We start from the raw sequence: 19,269 nt of genomic DNA, 5'->3' as shown, positions 1-19,269 counted from the left end.
TCCAAATTTATAACTGTAAAAGAAAAAAAGCATGATTAATAACAGAAACTAATCAAATGATTACAAAACATGAACCACACATGCACACAGTCCTTACAAAAAGAAACATAAGGCCATTTTACCATTCAGTGCCTTTGTCACAATGTGCTTATTACCCTGCACATCAATGCTTTTTCTGCTCATTCATTTGTATCAAGGACACACTTTTTTACAACCCACCATACATCTAGCACTAACTTAAAAAGAAGATTTGTGTGGTCAATAAATACCAAATAACTACATTTTGTTAATCTTTTTTACTCTTCACAACAGAGCTACACTGACGACTCAATGGCGTGTGCTCACCCTTGTGTAACCCCCATCTTCATTCCGTTCAACACTTCCTCTTTTACCATCAGTGCACACATGCACCAAACACCTTCTCATATCACGTAGCACGATGCTGATCTTAAATCACATTCAACAATCTCTTATAGAGCCACAAGCTCACCATCACATTCCTACCAGCTGCGACCAAACATTGTATCAGTGATGACTGAGGACGAAGAACAGACTACTCATCTCATGATCAGGTAAGTTTGAGGAAGCTTGGGGTTTTCTGAGTACTGAAATGTTTTCCACATATCTTTTGTATTCCCATTATGGCAAGAAGTACAACATCATCAGTGTCTGCCAAAGCTGATAGTTTAGTCTGTGAATAAATACATTTAGGGTTGAAAGTAAATGGATGTGCCCTTTGCACCTTCTAACGCTCCATAGCAGCCAGTGAGGAGAACAGTGCCACTGCCAACATAAATCTTTGACCACATCCTATTCACAGTTCGTCTTAAAGTCTCAACTAAAGAGGCTCACTTATAAATGAATGATTGTAATAAAATCGAATCATCATCACCTCTGTTGGCAAGTATTCTTATGCAAAGACTGTGTGTATATAGTTGTCTCTGTACACTAATGTGTTACAGAAACTACACTTTCTCATTTTATGATAAATCACTAAACTGTTCTTAGGAAGTAGGTAAAGATTTAAGTCTCACAAGAAAGGGAATGAAATAAACTTAATTGAGCACTGTTTTATGGTACAAGATGACAGGTGCAAACGTTTTAAATGTTCTATTTCTTGATGTGGTTTGAGCTGTTGTGTGGTGGTTTGAGCTGTTGTGTGGTGGTTTGAGCTGTTGTGTGGTGGTTTGAGCTGTTGTGCTTATTTTTTGCCCAGTGTGGTTCTGTGAGTGCCACTTATTTCAGGCTGCAGGCTGCTCTTAATGCATATCTTGTATTCAGAGAGTGTGAGGCATGACGGCAGCAGGTTATATTTACTGCCCGAAAGCACACATCACTCATTGATGCAAACATAAATTGCAATCTGATGGAAGATTTGTTCAGCTTTGTTGCTTGTTGTTCTGTTATAATGTGCAGTGTAGTGCAAACCTGAATTAGTGGGCTAAAGCAATATTAGCCTATAAACCTGCAGTATGCAATAGCAGCAGCAATATCATTTATAAGGTAGAGTTTAAAGAAAAACATCTTGCTAGTTCAATGATTTTAGACAGAAAAGTCAATATCTGCAAACACTTTGGTCTTAGAACCTTTAGACAGTTATCATTTTGAGGTCCTATCCTAGTTTAATAAAGTCCACAGCTATGAGACCAGAAACATAGAGGGTTTATTGTTTGCTCATGTTATGGTAGTTTCCACAGGATGAAGTAATACATATGCAGACATGTATAAAGTACTAGAGACCCAGATTTGAGTAAAAGTACAAGTGCTCTATCAAAAAAGTGACTTGAGTAGAAGTTGAAGTGCTCTTTAAGCACCACACTTAAGTGGAAGTATTAAAGTATTCAACATTTTTGTACTTAAGTATTGCAAGTAGTTTATTTTAAAATGTACTACTCAAGTACTGAAAGTAAAAGTACAAGTATTGTGTTATGTAGTTATTAAAGAAAGCAGTCAAAAGTTTGAATATCATATTGTTTATATTATTTCAAATGTTTAGCCTAACGATGCAGCACATAAAAAATGTATCAGAGTAAAAGTATTACAGTTTTTCACAATCGCTATGACAATTTTTTCAATACTTTTAACAACTTTCCTAAAATCTTAACCCACCAACACACCTACAACACACAACTGGCAAAACAGTTAATTTCATGCTCAAAATCACACATTGTAAACTAAACTCCAACACTGATTTTCAAAATACAATAATTCATTAACACAATACACTGTGTTTACCAAAACAATGCAAACATAACACTAACACATGTTCTCTCCCAACAGGAACATTTAGTCAATCACTGCACAATGTCATACAAAACACTAACATCACATGGAATTACAGAAACTGCATTATTTTATGTGACAGGTCTGCCCTTATACAATAGACAATAGTATATTGTATTGACCATAGATTGTGTTTTGCACTGCAGTTTCTCTTGAAGCCTCTCTACATTTTTGTTTTGTTGGGTTTAGTAAATGCATGCATATATATATATATATATATATATATATATATATATATATATATATATATATATATATATATATATATTTATTTATTTATTATTTTTTATTTTATTTTTTTTCATAAACCTCCAAGTATATGTGCGCCTGCTCTACCCACTGATCCAACCCGGCCACCATTTCCTTTTGCTGCAGAAATTCAATACAAAAAATGAATGACCCATCTCAGAGTAGCTTTATAGAATGTACGGTTTATGAAAAAAAGGAGACAGAGACAGAATTGTCCTGGTACTCCTCTTCCTCTCCCTCGTGAAGGCATTTTTCTTATTTTCTGCATCTACAGTATATTGTTCAAATAGGTCCTCTTTTACTGTATGTACTACCATATGATCATGCGATTGAAAGAACCTCAACACCTGAGTGTGTTTCCTAGAAGGGAATCAGCTGTGATCGATCTATTTGCATAACTTCAATCAGCTGTTTCTCAATAAATGCATGTATAAAATGCAGAGGATATATTTGTGTTTCAATTTACAATATGATCAGCTGTTCACTTTGACTTTAGCCTATAAGTTAGGTTTAGAACATGATGTTATCTGTTCTGACATACAGAGTGAAAGCATTTGTAAATTTGGCAATACAAATCCATTGTTTTGGTCTTGGTGGAGCTTGTGTGTAAAAGAAGTTCAAGCATTTTAAATTTGTGTTAACTGTATGCATTTTGTGTCAAAGCAACAAGAAATGTGTTAATTGTATAGCCTACACAGACGGATGTTGTGCTAACTGTGTTAAGAGTTTAGGAAAGTTGTTAAAAGTATTGAAAAACGTGTCATAGCGATCGTAAAAAACTGTGAACTCATCGAAAATATGTACAGAGTACAGATACAGCCTTTTAGTACTTAAGTACAGTAGTGAAGTAGTTCTACTTCATTACTATACATCTCTGTAAATATGTATATAATTATGTACTGTGTTTTGGTGTTTTTCTGCTATGTGCGCTTGCTTTTTCGTCTAGTATTTTTGTGTTTGTTTTTTAGTATAAAAAAAACACAAACAAAAAAATTCTTACTGGTTTTGTAGTACTCTCAACAGCTCTAAGTTCTTAGTGTTTCTCTCTTCCTGTGTGAGTCGTCATTAGTTCCTTATTTGCACACTGTTCAGTTAAAGGGATTTTCCTTGTCTTACACAGAGTGAGACCCTATAATTTAAATGCTGTGGTCTTTTGCACAGTTCTGTTTTTTAATGATTTCACATTCCACAATGTTTTCTCCCAAGAGAAAACACATACTGTACAGCAGTTAGCAACATGTTTCTATGACTAAATGATTGAATTATATATTTGATACATGCTAATTCATTATATAATAATCAACTGAAATGTTTGGTTTGTTATTTGAACAATTATTTCATTCTTTTCTCCCCTACAGAAAAAATGGAAAAAGTAACAGCATGAAATGTTTGTATAAAAGTGGTGACCGATTGTAAAATGATGTCAATGGGTGGATCCTAATGTGGGTTTTTCAGATTCGGCAACAGCACTTATTATATTCTCTTAAAGCTTAATTTCCCCTTTTTGTCTATATAGAAAAATGGAAGCTTATACACAAGTTTCTGTTGAGTGGGGGTTGAGCTGTTTATGTATGTTATAATTTTTTACGATTGCTATGACATTTTTTTCAAAACTTGTAACAACTTTCCTAAACTCTTAACACAGTTAGCACAACATCCGTCTGTGTAGGCTATACAATTACAGTTTTAGTTACAGTCAAAGCAACAAGAAATGTGTTAAATGTATAGCCTAAACAGACGGATTGAACTGTGTTAAGAGTTTAGGAAAGTTATTAAAAGTATTGAAAAAATTGTCATAGCGATCGGAAAAAAACTGTAACTGTATGCATTTTGTGTCAAAGCAACAAGAAATGTGTTAAATGTATAGCCTACACAGACGGATGTTGTGCTAACTGTGTTAAGAGTTTAGGAAAGTTGTTAAAAGTATTGAAATAATTGTCACAGCGATCGGAAAAAACTGTAACACATTTCTTGTTTCTATGACACAAAATGCATACAGTTAACACACATTTAAAATGCTTGGACTTATTTTACACACAAGCTTAACCAAGACCAAAACAATGGATCTTTACTGACCAATTTACAAATGCTTTCACTCTGTATGCCAGAACAGATAATAACATGTTCTAAACCTAACTTATAGGCTAAAGTCAAAGTGAACAGCTGTTCATGTTGTAAATTGAAACAAATATATCCCCTGGATTTTGTTCCATTGCTACTGAGAAACAGCTGATTGAAGCTATGCAAATAGATTGATCACAGCTGATTGACATCTAGGACACACACTCAGGTGTTGAGGTTCTTTCAATGGCATGACCATATGGTAGTACATAAAAGAGGTCCTATTTGAACAATATAGATGAAAACAAAGAAAGGAGGAAAATGCCTGCACGAGGGAGAGGAAGACGAGTACCATGACAATTCTGTCTCTGTCTTCTTTTTTTCATAGACCGTACATTCTATAAAGCTACTCTGAGATGGGTCATTCATTTTCGGTATTGAATTTCTGCAGCAAAAGAAACTAAATGCATGTATTTACTAAACCCAACAAAACAAAAATGTGGAAAGGCTTCAAGAGAAACTGCAGTGCAAAACACAATGTATGGTCAATACAATAGTTAGTTAAATGTTAGTGTTTTGTATGACATTGTGCAGTGATTGACTAAATGTTCCTGTTGGAAGAGAACATGTGTTAGTGTTTTGGAAGAATGATTTGATTTTGAGACATGATTGCATTGTTTTGGTAGACATAATACATTGTGTTAGTGTATTATTGTATTTTGAAAATCAGTGTTGGAGTTTAGTTTACAATGTGTGATTTTGAGAATGAAATGAACTGTTTTGCCAATTGTGTGTTGTAGGTGTGTTGGTGCGTTAAGAGTTTAGAAATGCTGTTAAAAGAATTGAAATAATTGTCATAGCGATTGTGAAAAACTGTAGTGAAAGGTCATGCTCTCACCAACTGCAGTTTTACTGTCTGTGGGCCTCCAGTTGTAACCTTGAGTAGATTTTGATTGTAAACTTGATGTAGCACTAAAAATATTATGATGAAATGTTGTCCCTAAATATGTTGCTTTAACCTTTATTTTTTTTGTATTGTAAAGATGTGCTAAATTCTAAATTGGTCGTTGGTTTCCATTCATACTTCCATTCCATTCATACTACATACTAATTTTGCAGACACTTAGACAGTAGAGAGATGACAGGAAATGAGGGGAGAGAGATGGGAAATGACATGCACCAAAGATCCCCAGCCAAACTCAAACTGGCAACGTTTACGGTTATCATCAGTGCCTTAATGCCTACACCATCTGGCATCCACAGATTGATTTTAAAGATCTGTGCTGCATAACGTTACAGCAATGATTTTTATATAATGTAAATGGAATATGTATAATGGAAATTAAATTATGCATGAAACACTAAGAAAAATACATCCACATTTCTGAAAAATGGCAGTTTAGTTTGCTTAGTGGTTGTGATGTCAAGTATTTGTGATTTGGACCAAAAACGCTTAAACCTGCAAAAATCTCCAATATGACCATTTAACAACTGTTTAAGACAAATGGTAAAGCCACAAAACCTCATTGCTCCTTTATAATCCTACTTCTTAATTCCTTTTGTGACAGAGATGTGATAACACTATGAAGACTGTACTCAGCTCAATGAAGAAGGGCCTCCTCCTCGCTTTTCTCTGTGTTTTACCGCTGTGGCTTCTTAATGGATGGCCGGAAGGATTCCAGGCCCTGATCGCCATAAATCACTCCACCTCCCATAACTGTAGCAGCAGTAGAAACGTCACCATCCTGCTGTGGTACTGGCCCTTCGGCAGGTCATTCAACCTGATAGGTGACGTGTGCTGGGACCTCTACCGCATCCCTCACTGTAGACTGGTGGACCAGCGCTCCTTGTTCCCCTCAGCTGATGTGGTGGTGTTCCACAACACAGAGCTGGCACTGGGCCGCCAAAAGCTGCCCTTTGACCTTCCACGACCGCAGGGCCAGAGGTGGGCCTGGATGTCCTTGGAAGCCTCTAATAACAAGAGAAAGTTGCGGCAGTATGCAAATATCTTTAACATGACCATAACCTACCGGAGGGATGCTGATATCACTGTACCCTATGGGGAGCTTCTACCAAAGGAGGCTGAAGGACATCTGGTGGAAGAAGTCCCTCTGAATAAGAGCTTCCTGGTTTGTTGGGTGGTCAGCAACTACATGAGCCGCCACAAAAGAAGCAAATTCTACAAAGACCTCAATGCCACAGTTCCGGTGAAGGTTTACGGTCATTGGACAAATACACCCCTTCCCTCCAGCAGCCTCTTACCTACAATCTCTCGCTGCTACTTCTATTTGGCTTTTGAGAACTCAGTCGCCAAAGATTACATCACAGAGAAGCTGTGGAGAAATGCTTACCAAGGCGGGGCCGTGCCTGTCGTCCTGGGACCGTCATTAGGCGACTACAAAGCTGTGGCTCCACCTCATTCTTTCATCCATGTTGATGAGTTTGCATCGGTCAAAGATCTAGGAAAGTATCTACAACAGCTTGCAGAGGACAAAAAACGCTACAGTGAATATTTTTCCTGGAAACATGAGTGGAGAGTAAAGCTGTACACAGACTGGAGGGAGAGACTGTGTAAGATCTGCTCACAATACAACTGTTTACCTCAGGAGAAAGTTTACTCCAACTTAGAGGCCTGGGTCAATGCTAATAACACTTGAGCTTGCATAATTGTGATTAATGTGTCACCACATTTTTGACCAATTAGCATCATTGAGATTTAGGAAACCTTGGCCAAGGACACTGTGGAAACTATATGCACACAACTAACATGCTTCAACTAACGTTACTTCATATTAAGAACAATATGAATTATATCTCTAGCACTGATATCTGTAGCACTTTATACCAAACAAACACCTGACCTCTCTAGGGTTAAAAGAATAGTTTGAGGGCGCCTGCATAGCTTGGTTGGTGGAGCCGGTGCCCATATGTACTGTAGAGGTTTACTCCTCGACGCAGCGGGCCTGGGTTCGACTCTGACCTGCGGCCCTTTGCTGCATGTCGTTCCCCCCCCTCGCTTCCCTTGCATGTCTTCAGCTGTCCTGTCAAAGAAAGGCCTAAAAATCCCCAAAAAAGAATAGTTTGACATTTTGGGAAATGCTATTCAGGTTTTTTTGCCGTGAGATAGCTAGATGAGAGGATTGATAACGTTACCACTCTCATGTGTGCACAATAAATACAAAGCTACAGCCATCAGCCGGCTAATTTAACTTAGCACACAGACTAACACGGGGAAACAGCTAGCCTGGCTGTCCAAAGTTATGAAATATAACGTGTTAAATTGTGGTAACAGTTTAAGATTTATTTATTTTTTACCTTTGGACAGACAGGCTAGTTGTTTCCCTCTGTTTCCGGTCTTTATGCTAAGCTAACCAGATGTAGCTTCACATTTCTCATACAGATTTGAGAATATTATCATCTTACTATCTTCTCATCTAGCTCTCTGCAAGAAAGCAAAGAAGTGTATTTCCAATAAAGTTGACTATTTCTTCTAAATTTAACTCAACAGCGTATAGTCCAGTCCATTTTGAGGGCACTGATATAAACACAGGCCTATAGCGTATACTGTATACTGTGCAATGAGTCCCAGTCAACATGTACTGTGCAGACACCCAACCCGCACAAACGTTACTGTAAACGGCACTGACAGTCTGATGTAATTTTATTAAAGTAGGCTACATCCATTAGACTTCTGAGTGGTCTTCGATCAACACACAGTGGCCGAGGCCTTTATAACAGAAAACTCTTAAAAAAATGTAGCCTAGGTAATGAATTGAAATTGAGGGTCACAAAAACATGAAAAACTTTAATACAGTTTTTTCCGATCGCTATGACAATTTTTTCAATACTTTTAAGAACTTTCCTAAACTCTTAACACAGTTAGCACAACATCCGTCTGTGTAGGCTATACATTTACAGTTTTTTTCAATCGCTAACAAGCGCTTACCCATACTTCAGATACTTTTTCTAAACTCTTAACACAGACTGACACCTACAAAACACAATTGGCCAAATGGATAATTTTCTTCAAAAACACATTTTGTTAAATATATACTAACTCTCCATTTCAAGACAGAACACATGTTTCTCTGCACACACTGACTTTACCAAAATACTGGAAATCTGACTCAAAATGAAATTATTCTGTCAAAGAATAACACTTGTTTTCACTTCACAAGGTACATGCAGTCAATCAAAGTACACCAGGTTTCAAAATACTGGCTATTGTTGACATCATAAAAACTGCATAGACTTATGTTTCAGGTATTTGCATGCAAAACATGCAATCCACCTTTTACACTAAATTTCTTGGTTGGGAACTGTATGTCCCCATGTACAATAATGTTCACATTCAAACACATTTCAGTAAAAAGCAAATCAGTTTTTTTTTCCTTACGGTTTACTAAAGGAAGTACAGTAGAAACACAGTATATATACAGTAATAGAACAGAAACGTTTTACAGTAATGCTTACAGTTAACAAAATATCCATGAAACACAAGAGCATTCCGTAAAAAAAAAAACAACCAGCAAAAAGCCCAGATAAAAAAGGGGGAACAAAAAAGCACAAAATTACTGTATCTAATCCCTGCGATCTTCAGGGTTAGGCCACATGTTTTCATCAACATCACATCTGATGTCATCCAAGGCGATGCACCTGGGATAAAACCGCTTGGCATGTCGGATCCACCCTTGGCAATCATGAACTGTGTTATTCCTGCATCCAGCATCCATGGCTTCAAGGAGGGACATCTGGTCATGTGGCTGATGGTCATAAACCTTCCACCTCCATGCAGAAAAGAACTCCTCTATGGGGTTGAGGAAAGGTGAATAGGGTGGAAGGAAGAGACTTACCAGTCTTGGATGGTCTCAAACCATGATGTTATTGCTTGCGAATGGTGGAAAGCAACATTGTCCCAGGAAATTACAAAGGTCCTCATGTTTTCACCCTCCTGATCCTGCTCTGGTACCAGGCGCTGGTGGAGATCATTGAGAAAGGCGAGGAGGCGCTCGGTATTATAGAGTCCAACCTGACATTTGTGAAGGAGTAATCCTGCATTTGCCATTGCTGCACACATGGTAATGTTTGCCCCTCTCTGTCCTGGCACATCAACTGTGGCCCTCTTTCCAATTATATTTCGTCCACGTCGACGCCTTTTGGACAGATTGAATCCTGCCTCATCTATGTAAATGAATTCATGAGGGGCCTGGTTGGCCTCCAATTCCATAACTCTCTCTAAGTTTATGTATATCATGTCATTATTGTATATCACACTGTACTGTAACCTATTACTGTGTCGGTTATCAACTTGCAAAGTGCAAAGCTTATAGAACTGGACATTGAGTTGAATATACATTATACCTGGACATATTGTCGTCGTAGCTCCTTGACTCTCTCACTGTTCCTCTCAAAGGGAACAGTGTAGAGCTGCTTCATCCGCACTCTGTGTTTAGACAATGTCCGCGTAATGGTTGTCGGTTGATCGGAAAAAACTGTAAAAGTAAAAGAAGGCCTAATTTAAATGTCCTCTCTTCTACCAAAAGGAGAAATCTTGAAATTGACACCAAACTCCACACTGCTGCAAATACAGTAATGTAAGCATTTATATTTTCAGGCAGTGTTGAATGATTTGACATCAAAAAGCCATGTTTGTCATTTCACATTTACATTGTTTCTACAGGTTTGTGGATTGAAGCTGTTCAAGGTTGTCGTTTCATAAAGTTTGGGCTGGTTCCATTTCTTCCACGTTCATCTTCCATTGCTAATAAAATCGAGGGTTTACATGAGATAAATTGTCACTGAGTATTATTGCAGGAAACACCATGAACTACTTCCTACTACCGATGTACCGAGGTATTTTCAGCTACTTTGAGCAATGATTCAGTTTGTTGAGATTCCTCATTAAGAAAGAAAGTTTCCTCACTGTTCGGTTCCTCAGACTGTCTGCATCCATATGGTTGTAAATTTAGGGGTTGACCATAGGAGTTAGGCTTGTTTTAATCTGTAACTGGCCAACAAAAGGGTGGGACATAAGCACAAATTTTACTGGAGAAAACTTCAGCAGTTTGCATCTCTCAACAAATGGACAGTTTCAACATAGTTTAACTTAATTCCTAGATGCAGAGATACATTTAATGTTAAGGTGTTTTGATTGAAAACTTCAGTGTAGCTAACATTTCAATAAATTATTTAATCAAACAAATGTTGGGAAAATGTCACATTAAAAACTGGTTAGTGTCTTTGAATGCACATTCACACATTAGAAAATGTCTAAAATTATTCATGAGACAAAATGTTTAATACTGAAATGACTGGTTTGGATTTCGTCAATGTTTCGACAACCCTTAAAGCTGTAGTGCGTAGTTTGTCTCCCCCATGAGGAATTTTAAGTAATGACAACAAAACTGTCGGCACCTCCACATGATACAAGGCTTCCATGATTGCACACAGCCCCTACCCTCCTCCACGCAGTTGCTAGTAGCCAAGGAGGACATGGCGGATTAAGAAAACGAACTCTTCAGAAGAGGTAATTATCTTCATTTAATTTTCTGTGCATGAAAGTCACTGGACAAGACAATCTTCTGAACATAGCCATACTGAGAAATAGAGTTGTTGGAGCTGATAGTCTTAATTAGTTTTGTAACAACTCATTCGGCAATGGCTTGAATGTAATGGACGTTAATTATTAAAAAGTTACGCACTGAAGCTTTAAGTTTGGGTCTTGTTAATACTTCTAAGTCATGTGAGGTATAGTCAAGAGGAGTGACTAAATAGTATTTAATGTCTACAAACTACAGTCATCCGAGTAAAATATAACTTCTTAAGACCAGACATTAGAAATACTCAAATAAAGCACCCAAACTTGATTTACAGTATCTAGTGTTAAACATTTCATAAAACAGCAAACCCTACAAAAGAAAATTGAAATACAAATTGGACACCATTGATTGAAATCAGACTTCTTACTGCCATTCACCTGAGACATTGAGAAAATACTGACAGTGTGCAATTGGCAGATTAGCAGCTAAGACAATTGTAAGCAAGTCATTAATCACATTCCCTCAAAGTCTTACTTTTGAATCTCACCACCCCCGCCCCCTCCAAATTGACGCTATAAAATAGTGGCCAAAGACGTCAGTGATAATCAACAACCATAGGGCCAAAATCTGGGTTTGGTATACAAACGGGACATAAAAAAATAAAAACATAATATTTGACATTACAAAAGCAACTTTGTGCAAAAGCAATGGAAAAATTAGAGAATTTGCATTTTCCATTTCAATGACTGACAGTTCAGGCAAACACTGCAGCTGTTCTATTCAGATGTGACACTAAGTATTGCACAAACATTGACTAAACTGTCAAGATGAATTTGGTTTCAAGCCTTCACATTGTTATTACTTTGATAACCCAGATCTTTTCTCATCTGCACCCCAGAAAACCTGCCCAGGACTTTGCACTACGAGGGAATACCCTGGCTCTATAACCTTGCTCGCATTTACAAAACCATCAACCCCACAACTGGACCACTTCAGCACCAAATTTCACTTTTGCATTGATCTATACCTGCAATGATTAAAGCCTATGGAATAACTTACTATGAAATATCTAAGAACACAAAAAACAGAAAGGCACAGTCAGTTTAAAATGTATCATAAGTTTGAAGTCAGCAGTTGTTGGAGTTGCAGGTCATGGTACGAGGATGTTGCCCATGGTAGTTCATTAAGGGTCATCACTACAGGAACAAGAAACCACTTTGATCCATCTCACCGCTGTGGTCAGAAGAGGAGCCTCCATACTTGCAATGTTTCTATCCCACAATACGGCAATATGATCGGTCCATCTGATTACAGCATTTAGAGGCATGTCTTCAGCTTGAGGTGAGGTTGGAAAGAGGCTTGGGAAGGCAATCTGTGGTTCTGGCTTGGACTACCTGAGCATGTTTATCCAGTCAGGTGACTAACTAGTCCGGGGTGCAGAGCTTGTTTCAGGACGTCAGGCCGATGAAGCTGGGACATGTAGAGTGTGGGAGGAGGGGCACCGTGGTAGCTGGAAGCAGGGTAACCCTGGTTGGGAATGGGGGAGGGGGCCATGTTCAGTGGGGAAGGACTCTGCTCGTAGTACTGGCCGTCGCACTCATCATCTAGTGGCAAGGCCAGGCGCTTTCCTTTCTGTCTTCGGTTGCAGAACCAAACACGTACGACCTGCCAGGAACAGTATATGTCTTAAAAAAAAAATTGGACCAACCAGACACAACCACCCCACCCTCCAAAAAACGCAGATGGCATCACTTTGAGCTTCTACTTACATCTCTCTCCAGGCCCAGGTCGTCTGAGATGTGTGTGATCTCCTGGGTGTTAGGCTTGGGACACTTGATAAAGTAAGACTCCAGAGCCGAGCGCACAGCTCCCTCCAGACTGGTCCTCCTCTTCCTCTTTCTGGTGTCAACAAATACTCGCTCAATCTTGTACATCTGAGGAACCAGAAACATGTTACTATGGGTTCAGGCAGTGTTGAATACAGCATTATTGATTATATGAAGATGTGTATGCTAAATACTAAAAAAAAAAACCACACATCACATATGGGGGCAAGGTTCAAATAAGGTGTCTCATCATTACTAAACTGCTTGATGATGGCCACTAGGTGGCAAATTACACATCACAAGAGTAGAGGGCCTTGATTCAGGTTTGCTCAGCAGGAAGTCAGGCCTAAAAAGATCAATGATCCCAAGAAGCTTGGTGATCATCTGTTGTCTTGTAAACTAATCGGCAGATGTCAGAGTAGCAGACTTACATCCTGGGGATTGTCCGAGGTCTCTGCCTCATTCAGCCATCTTTGAAGAAGGGGCTTCAGTTTGCACATGTTCTTGAAGCTCAGCTGAAGAGCCTCAAAGCGGCAAATGGTCGTCTGGCTGAACATCTTACCTACACACGCACACAAACAAATTTCACATAGCACAATAAGTTTAAGGATCATTAACTTAAAAGTCCAAACTATGATGCGAGATTCATCAATGCCAGCAGAGTCCAAATCTGTTTCAGGAATTTGTTTTCTTCTATACTGTTGACAGTTTAAGTGATACACTTGACAAATCTAGATACACTTGTCCAGATGCTCCCTTTATTGGTGATGTAGGTCAAGGCCTAATAAAGTCCTGATCTACACACCAAAATACAAATTCCAAAAATGTGTCCAACTGGACTAGCCCACCATACAGTGTTTATAGACCAACTCTTAGATGACTGGGGTCTTTGTCATGACAAGTTTTCAGATTTGCATTGGACTTTTTATTTGTAAATTACCTGGACTAGAACTGCAACTCTGAACTAGAAACAACGCACAAATCAGTATCTACAATGGAAACCACACTTACCATAAAGGTTACCCAGGGCAAGACCAACATCAGCTTGAGTGAAACCCAAGGTAATGCGTTTGTGTTTCAGCTCCTTAGCGAACTGCTCCAGTTCTTCCGTGGAAAGATTCTCCTGAGCAAGAACATTTTAAATATAAAAACATTGAGATGGAAAACTTGGCCACATTTTTAGGTGGCATTGAAGTAATTTATAAGAGGTTCCCCTACAAGTTGCATTGCTTCTCACAAAATGGTACAGTGCTTATTTGGTTAAAATTGGAGTCCTAATTCAATGACTGTTCTTACCTCCTCAGAGTCACTACACCCGCCGCTGGAGGACCCGCTGCTTCGCGTGGAGGAGGCCGGGTTTTGCGTCTGGGGCCCGGCGGCAGCCTGGGTCGTGTTCACGCTGAAAAACGTGCTCCCTGGAAGCCCGTTGCTTGGGGGTGAAGGGGACATAGATGGTGAAGATGCAGAGGATGTTGAAGGATTTTGATTATTGCTGCCAGGTGGTGTAATGTGGGTGATCCCGGGCCAGAAGGAGGGGTTCCAGGCCGGAGAGTAGAAGACTCCATGGGACATGGCGGAGGCTTGCGGCGTTGGGTATTGCTGAATCTTTATCTCCGTTGAGTAGTCCTCATCGAGGTCCTTCTCCGTCTTTATGTCGGGTAGTTTCATTTGCTCCCGGGTCTCGGCTATAGGGGGACTCAGGTTTGTAGGCTGGGTAGCTGCTGTAGCGCCGGGTACCTGGCTGGTGTACTCGGGCGCAGCAAATGGATACCAGTACTTGGGTTGCCCAAAATCTCCAGTCTGCAGCTCGGATCCCCTATAGTCACTGGTGACGGGTGGAAAAGGGAAAAAGGTCTGCGCAGATGCCGGTGTGATGCCACTATAAGCATTTTTGTTGTAGAGGAGGCTCGGGTCTGGTAGGACGCCGTGAGGAAACTGGAATGACGCAGCGCTCCCCAAAGTCTCATGACCCAAAACCTGGGTGCAAGGGTTGGTCCGGCTGAAGTCATACGGCCGGATTTGGCACTCCGGACTCTGCGATCTTTCAGACATCTTCCAAACCGCGTGAGAACCTAGCGCGCGTCCAAAATTGAAAGTTAAAGGTTTGCAACGACTGATTCAGAACTTGCTCATCCGTTTCACTTTTACGCACACATCAAAGAGAGATGGGAGAGGAAGAAGCTCAGAAATAACCCAGCACCTGTCCGAGAAAAGTCCGTTAAGGGGGAAATTGTGCAAAAACATAGGCCTGACCAGTTGTTTTGGTGCAACATAACCACCAATACGCATACGGCCTAGTCCATGAAGTTCTGTCTTTAACACCACCGCCACTCACCTCACCATCAAGCTCAAATGTTCCTAATACTGCTCTGGCTCCACAGGTTTTCCTAATCACAGCTGCGGGTGTTGGCGATCGCCCTATCTCTTCGCCCATTGGCTGGCGCAGACAATTGCGCACAGCTGATGGTGAATTTGTAAATGACCTTGATTCTTCCCAAAGTAGTGGGCGTGTTTTCACATAAACTTTGAGCCATTTTTGCTGCAGACCTGCAATGTTGTTTTTTGCTTTTTAAGCGAGTTTAAAACTCATCACGTGCAATGTAAAACCATTACACAGGAACATATTAATAATTCAACAGTTTGAAGTCACCTTAAAAAGCATATTTACATTGCTAAATAGACACGGGTCACTGCTCCTGTAAATACATGTAACACTATAACTTGCTCACCTCATTCATGAATTATAATGCTCGGTTTGTTTAAGTTATTCCCCTTTAAGAGATGGCTTTGATATTAAAATTCCTGTCATTCAGACCTGAATTCATCTTAATCACTAACTTTCAACTAGGCCTTAATTAAATAGATTGACATTGTAATCCTGAATAACTGTTATAAAACACATTAACAAATAAAAAAATTAATCAGGCCACAATGAATTTAAAACAGATAAGGGCCGAGCTAATTTATGCATTTAAGAATGTTTTGACAGCTTAAGCAACACATTAATATATGATGGATACTTGAAATTACCTGCAAGTGTTGCGTTTAGAAAGCACTAAATGAAGGGTGAAATTTACTTTAACTTATTTTTATTTGTGTTGTGAAAGCTTGTTTGTGGTAAAGTGGGGATAATTAGTACATGATGGACCACACATGAGTCGTTATTTATCTCCATTTTTACCAGCCGGATATTTGGGTATGTTTGCCTTGGGTCTGTTAAATGGTCTTAATTGTATTGGAGACTTTTGCTCTTTGTATAAACAACCAGGGCTATTTTACAGCAGATTTTTGCACTTTTTTGAAAAGCAAAATCATAATGTTATAAAACACTGGACACTGAGCTAGGCTTACTTTTAATTCAGAATTTCTTGCCAAACTAAAAATGGAAGAAAAGTGAGAACTGACTCATAAAACCAACAACACAATTCAGCTGAACTTCTCCTATTCACCCTTGATCGATGGTCGTTCAAAAGCCTGGATGGCTGCAGCACTGTACAGATGCGCTCCCCCAGCGCGAGCCGTTGGCCGCAGATTGCGGCAGGAAGACACACTGCGGGAAGGGAGAGGGGTGCCATTGTACGACCTGGCCCCGGGGCACCCCGTTGATTTCAGATCCCGAGTTGCGATGGTCGACCATTAGCTTCTTTTCAGATTGGAACAATAAGTCTCAACCCTTTGATTCAGCCCCACACCCACACCCACACCCACACCCTCCTCCGCCCTCCCCCTCCCTTCCTCTGAAACAAAAAACAGGCTGAAGTTTCACCCTGGTGAACCCTGAATACCTTGGCATCCAGTCTGATATGGCCTAAGGGTCCAAAACTGGTCTGAAGACCAAGGTGCTGTCTGCAGGTGCAATAATCAAGCTGTGTTGGAACATCTCTTGTTCATTTATCCAGTTTGAGAGGAATGAGCAACATGTTCATCCTTTTTCAAGCCTGTAGCACAAAGTTTATTCAGTTTTTTTGCCTTGTGGCCCCTTAAAATGAAATGATACCTGACTGGTGAACAATTTTATTACACAATGATGTTACTTTTGCAGTTTGTGCTATTTAATTATTAACTAGAGGTGATTTAGAGGCATTCTTTCAACAACAAAAAATGTGGAATGGAAAAACGCCAGAAAATATGATAATAAAGAAGTCTAGCAGAAATGTATAATTTGGTTACACTTCAAACCTATCTGATGGTCTCTCTGGTCACATCAGGTTGCAAACAGCAGTAATTGAATATACACAATTTCTTCTTCTATAACCTGAAGGTCAGCCCTCTCTCTGCCCTGCCAGATACGTTATGTAGGACCAGGGAACCGGGTCAATAGCTTAAAAGACATCAAACCCCAACTATGCAAGCATTGTTCTGAGCCATGGACTTGGGGGAATAATTGTCATGCAAAAGACAGACAGCAAGAGAGATAGTAGACTTCAGGCAGGGCTTCAGAGAGAAAGGGACAGCAGAGGACAGAGCTCTCAGGGTGTCCAAAGGAGGGAGGGGCGGGGGGGGCAGTATTGAAAAGCTCAGTACAGTGAGGAGATGTGTGAGGGGAGTATCTGGGGATTTAGTTGAAAACCCCCCAGATGTCTCAGATCTTGTCTTTAGTTCTTTTTAAGTGGCCTCTTCAAGACACCTCAGAGGTCTGCTCGCAGAGAAAGTCCAGTCAAACAGAGAAAGGGAGAAAGTTTCAGATAAAAGAGGCCTGTTGATGCAGCTGCAGTGTGAATGTGTTGCACACCTCAACTAGTCACACCAGTGGATAAAAAACTGCCTCTACTTTAAGCAATACAACCAAACAAACCCCAATATCAAGTATCAGATTACCCATTGCTCATTTTTTTCTTTCTTAGCACCATGACTATAGGATGCGGGCATTCAAAGAAAAGAAATACTGGGCATATGTGTGTGTTCTATGAGAATCGTAGGTTCTGCTGTGAGAAACTTGTTAAAGATGAGATCCGATAAGCATATTTTAGCTTTGGGTGGAAATGTTGCGGTGACCGTAACTCATACGCATACATATCAATGTCTTTCATTTGAGGATGTATCGGTTTTATCATGAAAATGACACACTGATGTGTGAGTTTCAATTTGCAGTTCATGTGGTTACTAAATAAGCACTTATGAGAAGTTCTATTTATTAGAAATGCCCTAAGAGCGGATGTTTTCTCATAATATTGCTATAAATTATAAGTTATAAATGTCTGGGTTCCCCAAAACACAAATATGGGCATAAATATCAGTCATTACTTTTAAGTTACTACTACATCCGGCTCCGGAGAGCCCTTCAAGGGACGGGCTCTGCCAGTGGCTGTACAGATCACAAATGCACTTGTCACAGAAGCTATCTGTACTCTCACACCACAATATACATTTCCCCCAAAGAGAAAAAGTCTTTATTTTTTTTTTTTTGTCCATGATAGCAATCTAGCTAGCCAGTGATAAGTGAGAGCTGTTGATATTATGGCTTGTCCATGTCCAGCAGCCTATTGGTACATTTGAATCAAAGATAGTCATGAAAGGAAAGTGTAGATTGAAGAATCAAATTTACAGTTATAGGTAGGGTTTCTTATGTTAAGATATGAGGTCTGAGATAGGATAGGACACAGCCAATGCGTTTCTTAAATGCTTCTGTAATAGGAACATAGAATTTTATTTTTCTGTAATGAGGCCCCTGGAATGTAAATACAGCCCATCCTGTTGAGCAGCACAAACGTCTCCCACAAACAAGTCTGATGGCTTTTTGATTTTCTTCCTAACAGCCCTGCCTTTGATACCCACCTTTACAGACCCTCCTCCTCCCACCCAGGTTTTTATCCGAGGGCCAATGGCCGCCTTCCTTCCACTGTCCACCGGCACAAAGGGCTTTTAATGGCCTTTGGCATGTGGCTCAATGAGGACAGGAGACTGACCCATCCCCTCCCGACATACCCACATACACAAAACCCACATGGAGGTACATAGAAGCTTTCCCTCTCTTAGTCATTTGTGTCCTGAAGGTAAAACAAGGTTGAACAGGATCAACAAAAACCAGACAGTCAGCAACAGCTTGAGGCAGATATGGGGTTCTATTTGCGCCAAAATTATGTCACATGTCGACTGAACATGTGATGAAACATTTGTTTGTCTATTCAACTTTAAACTGTACTATAGTTGTTACAAAACTACTTTGACAATTTGATTGTCTATGTCGATTGCTCAGCTGAACATTTGTGTGAGTCAATTCAATTTTAAACTGTACTTCTGTTGTCTTGGTGCACTCCCTGTCATTTGTCTGTGTTGTTATAAATTGTCATCCTGATGTGTCGTTTGACTGG

At 39.7% G+C, this 19,269-nt stretch overlaps 3 protein-coding genes and 1 long non-coding RNA gene across 5 annotated transcripts; 2 read left to right on the top strand and 2 right to left on the bottom strand.

Annotated features, from left to right (window-relative positions):
* The first annotated feature begins 398 nt into the window (after positions 1 to 398).
* On the top strand, positions 399 to 7,574 carry LOC116035127 (fucosyltransferase 7 (alpha (1,3) fucosyltransferase)). The gene is made up of 2 exons (XM_031278080.2): positions 399 to 572; positions 6,162 to 7,574. Exon 2 carries the CDS (start codon positions 6,177 to 6,179, stop codon positions 7,248 to 7,250), a length of 1,074 nt encoding a protein of 357 aa, XP_031133940.1. The 5' UTR covers positions 399 to 572; positions 6,162 to 6,176; the 3' UTR covers positions 7,251 to 7,574.
* A 66-nt stretch (positions 7,575 to 7,640) lies between these two features.
* On the top strand, positions 7,641 to 10,648 carry LOC116035118. Its single transcript, XR_004101271.2, has 2 exons — positions 7,641 to 8,406; positions 10,095 to 10,648. It is a non-coding gene; the product is annotated as an uncharacterized LOC116035118 (long non-coding RNA).
* Positions 9,095 to 10,179, bottom strand: LOC118494237. 2 transcript variants are annotated; one of them, XM_035997475.1, is made up of 3 exons: positions 9,955 to 10,179; positions 9,479 to 9,826; positions 9,095 to 9,383 (listed from the first exon to the last, which is right to left on the bottom strand). In XM_035997475.1, the coding sequence occupies exons 1-3, from the start codon at positions 10,027 to 10,029 to the stop codon at positions 9,174 to 9,176; spliced, it is 633 nt and encodes a 210-aa protein (XP_035853368.1). In that variant the 5' UTR covers positions 10,030 to 10,179; the 3' UTR covers positions 9,095 to 9,173. The 2 variants fall into 2 exon arrangements, with proteins under 2 accessions (XP_035853368.1, XP_035853353.1); XM_035997460.1 differs by having other exon boundaries at positions 9,096 to 9,386; positions 9,482 to 9,826; positions 9,955 to 10,177.
* A 688-nt stretch (positions 10,649 to 11,336) lies between the features above and the next one.
* Positions 11,337 to 15,182, bottom strand: pou5f3 (POU domain, class 5, transcription factor 3). The gene is made up of 5 exons (XM_031278066.2): positions 14,255 to 15,182; positions 13,970 to 14,081; positions 13,390 to 13,520; positions 12,902 to 13,066; positions 11,337 to 12,797 (listed from the first exon to the last, which is right to left on the bottom strand). The coding sequence occupies exons 1-5, from the start codon at positions 15,008 to 15,010 to the stop codon at positions 12,537 to 12,539; spliced, it is 1,425 nt and encodes a 474-aa protein (XP_031133926.1). The 5' UTR covers positions 15,011 to 15,182; the 3' UTR covers positions 11,337 to 12,536.
* Positions 15,183 to 19,269: the final 4,087 nt, after the last annotated feature.

Source organism: Sander lucioperca, chromosome 1 (assembly GCF_008315115.2).
Source record: "Sander lucioperca isolate FBNREF2018 chromosome 1, SLUC_FBN_1.2, whole genome shotgun sequence".
Classification (NCBI taxonomy): Eukaryota; Metazoa; Chordata; class Actinopteri; order Perciformes; family Percidae; genus Sander; species Sander lucioperca.
The sequence above is the reverse complement of the archived record's forward strand: the minus strand, read 5'-3'. Positions and strand labels throughout refer to the sequence as shown.

What these genes read in the sequence shown, in the direction of transcription:
- pou5f3 (XM_031278066.2), bottom strand. Translation starts at nt 15,010, where the DNA reads ATGTCTGAAAGATCGCAGAGTCCGGAGTGCCAAATCCGGCCGTATGAC. An exon ending in TGCCCTGGGTAACCTTTATG is followed by an intron (nt 13,521 to 13,969) that starts GTAAGTGTGGTT and finishes GTGCGTGTGTAG; the next exon opens with GTAAGATGTTCAGCCAGACG. An exon ending in CCTCGGACAATCCCCAGGAT is followed by an intron (nt 13,067 to 13,389) that starts GTAAGTCTGCTA and finishes CTGGTTCCTCAG; the next exon opens with ATGTACAAGATTGAGCGAGT.
- LOC116035127 (XM_031278080.2), top strand. Translation starts at nt 6,177, where the DNA reads ATGAAGACTGTACTCAGCTCAATGAAGAAGGGCCTCCTCCTCGCTTTT.
- LOC118494237 (XM_035997475.1), bottom strand. Translation starts at nt 10,029, where the DNA reads ATGAAGCAGCTCTACACTGTTCCCTTTGAGAGGAACAGTGAGAGAGTC. An exon ending in TACGACGACAATATGTCCAG is followed by an intron (nt 9,827 to 9,954) that starts GTATAATGTATA and finishes ATAAACTTAGAG; the next exon opens with AGAGTTATGGAATTGGAGGC. An exon ending in CTTTCCACCATTCGCAAGCA is followed by an intron (nt 9,384 to 9,478) that starts ATAACATCATGG and finishes TTCTTTTCTGCA; the next exon opens with TGGAGGTGGAAGGTTTATGA.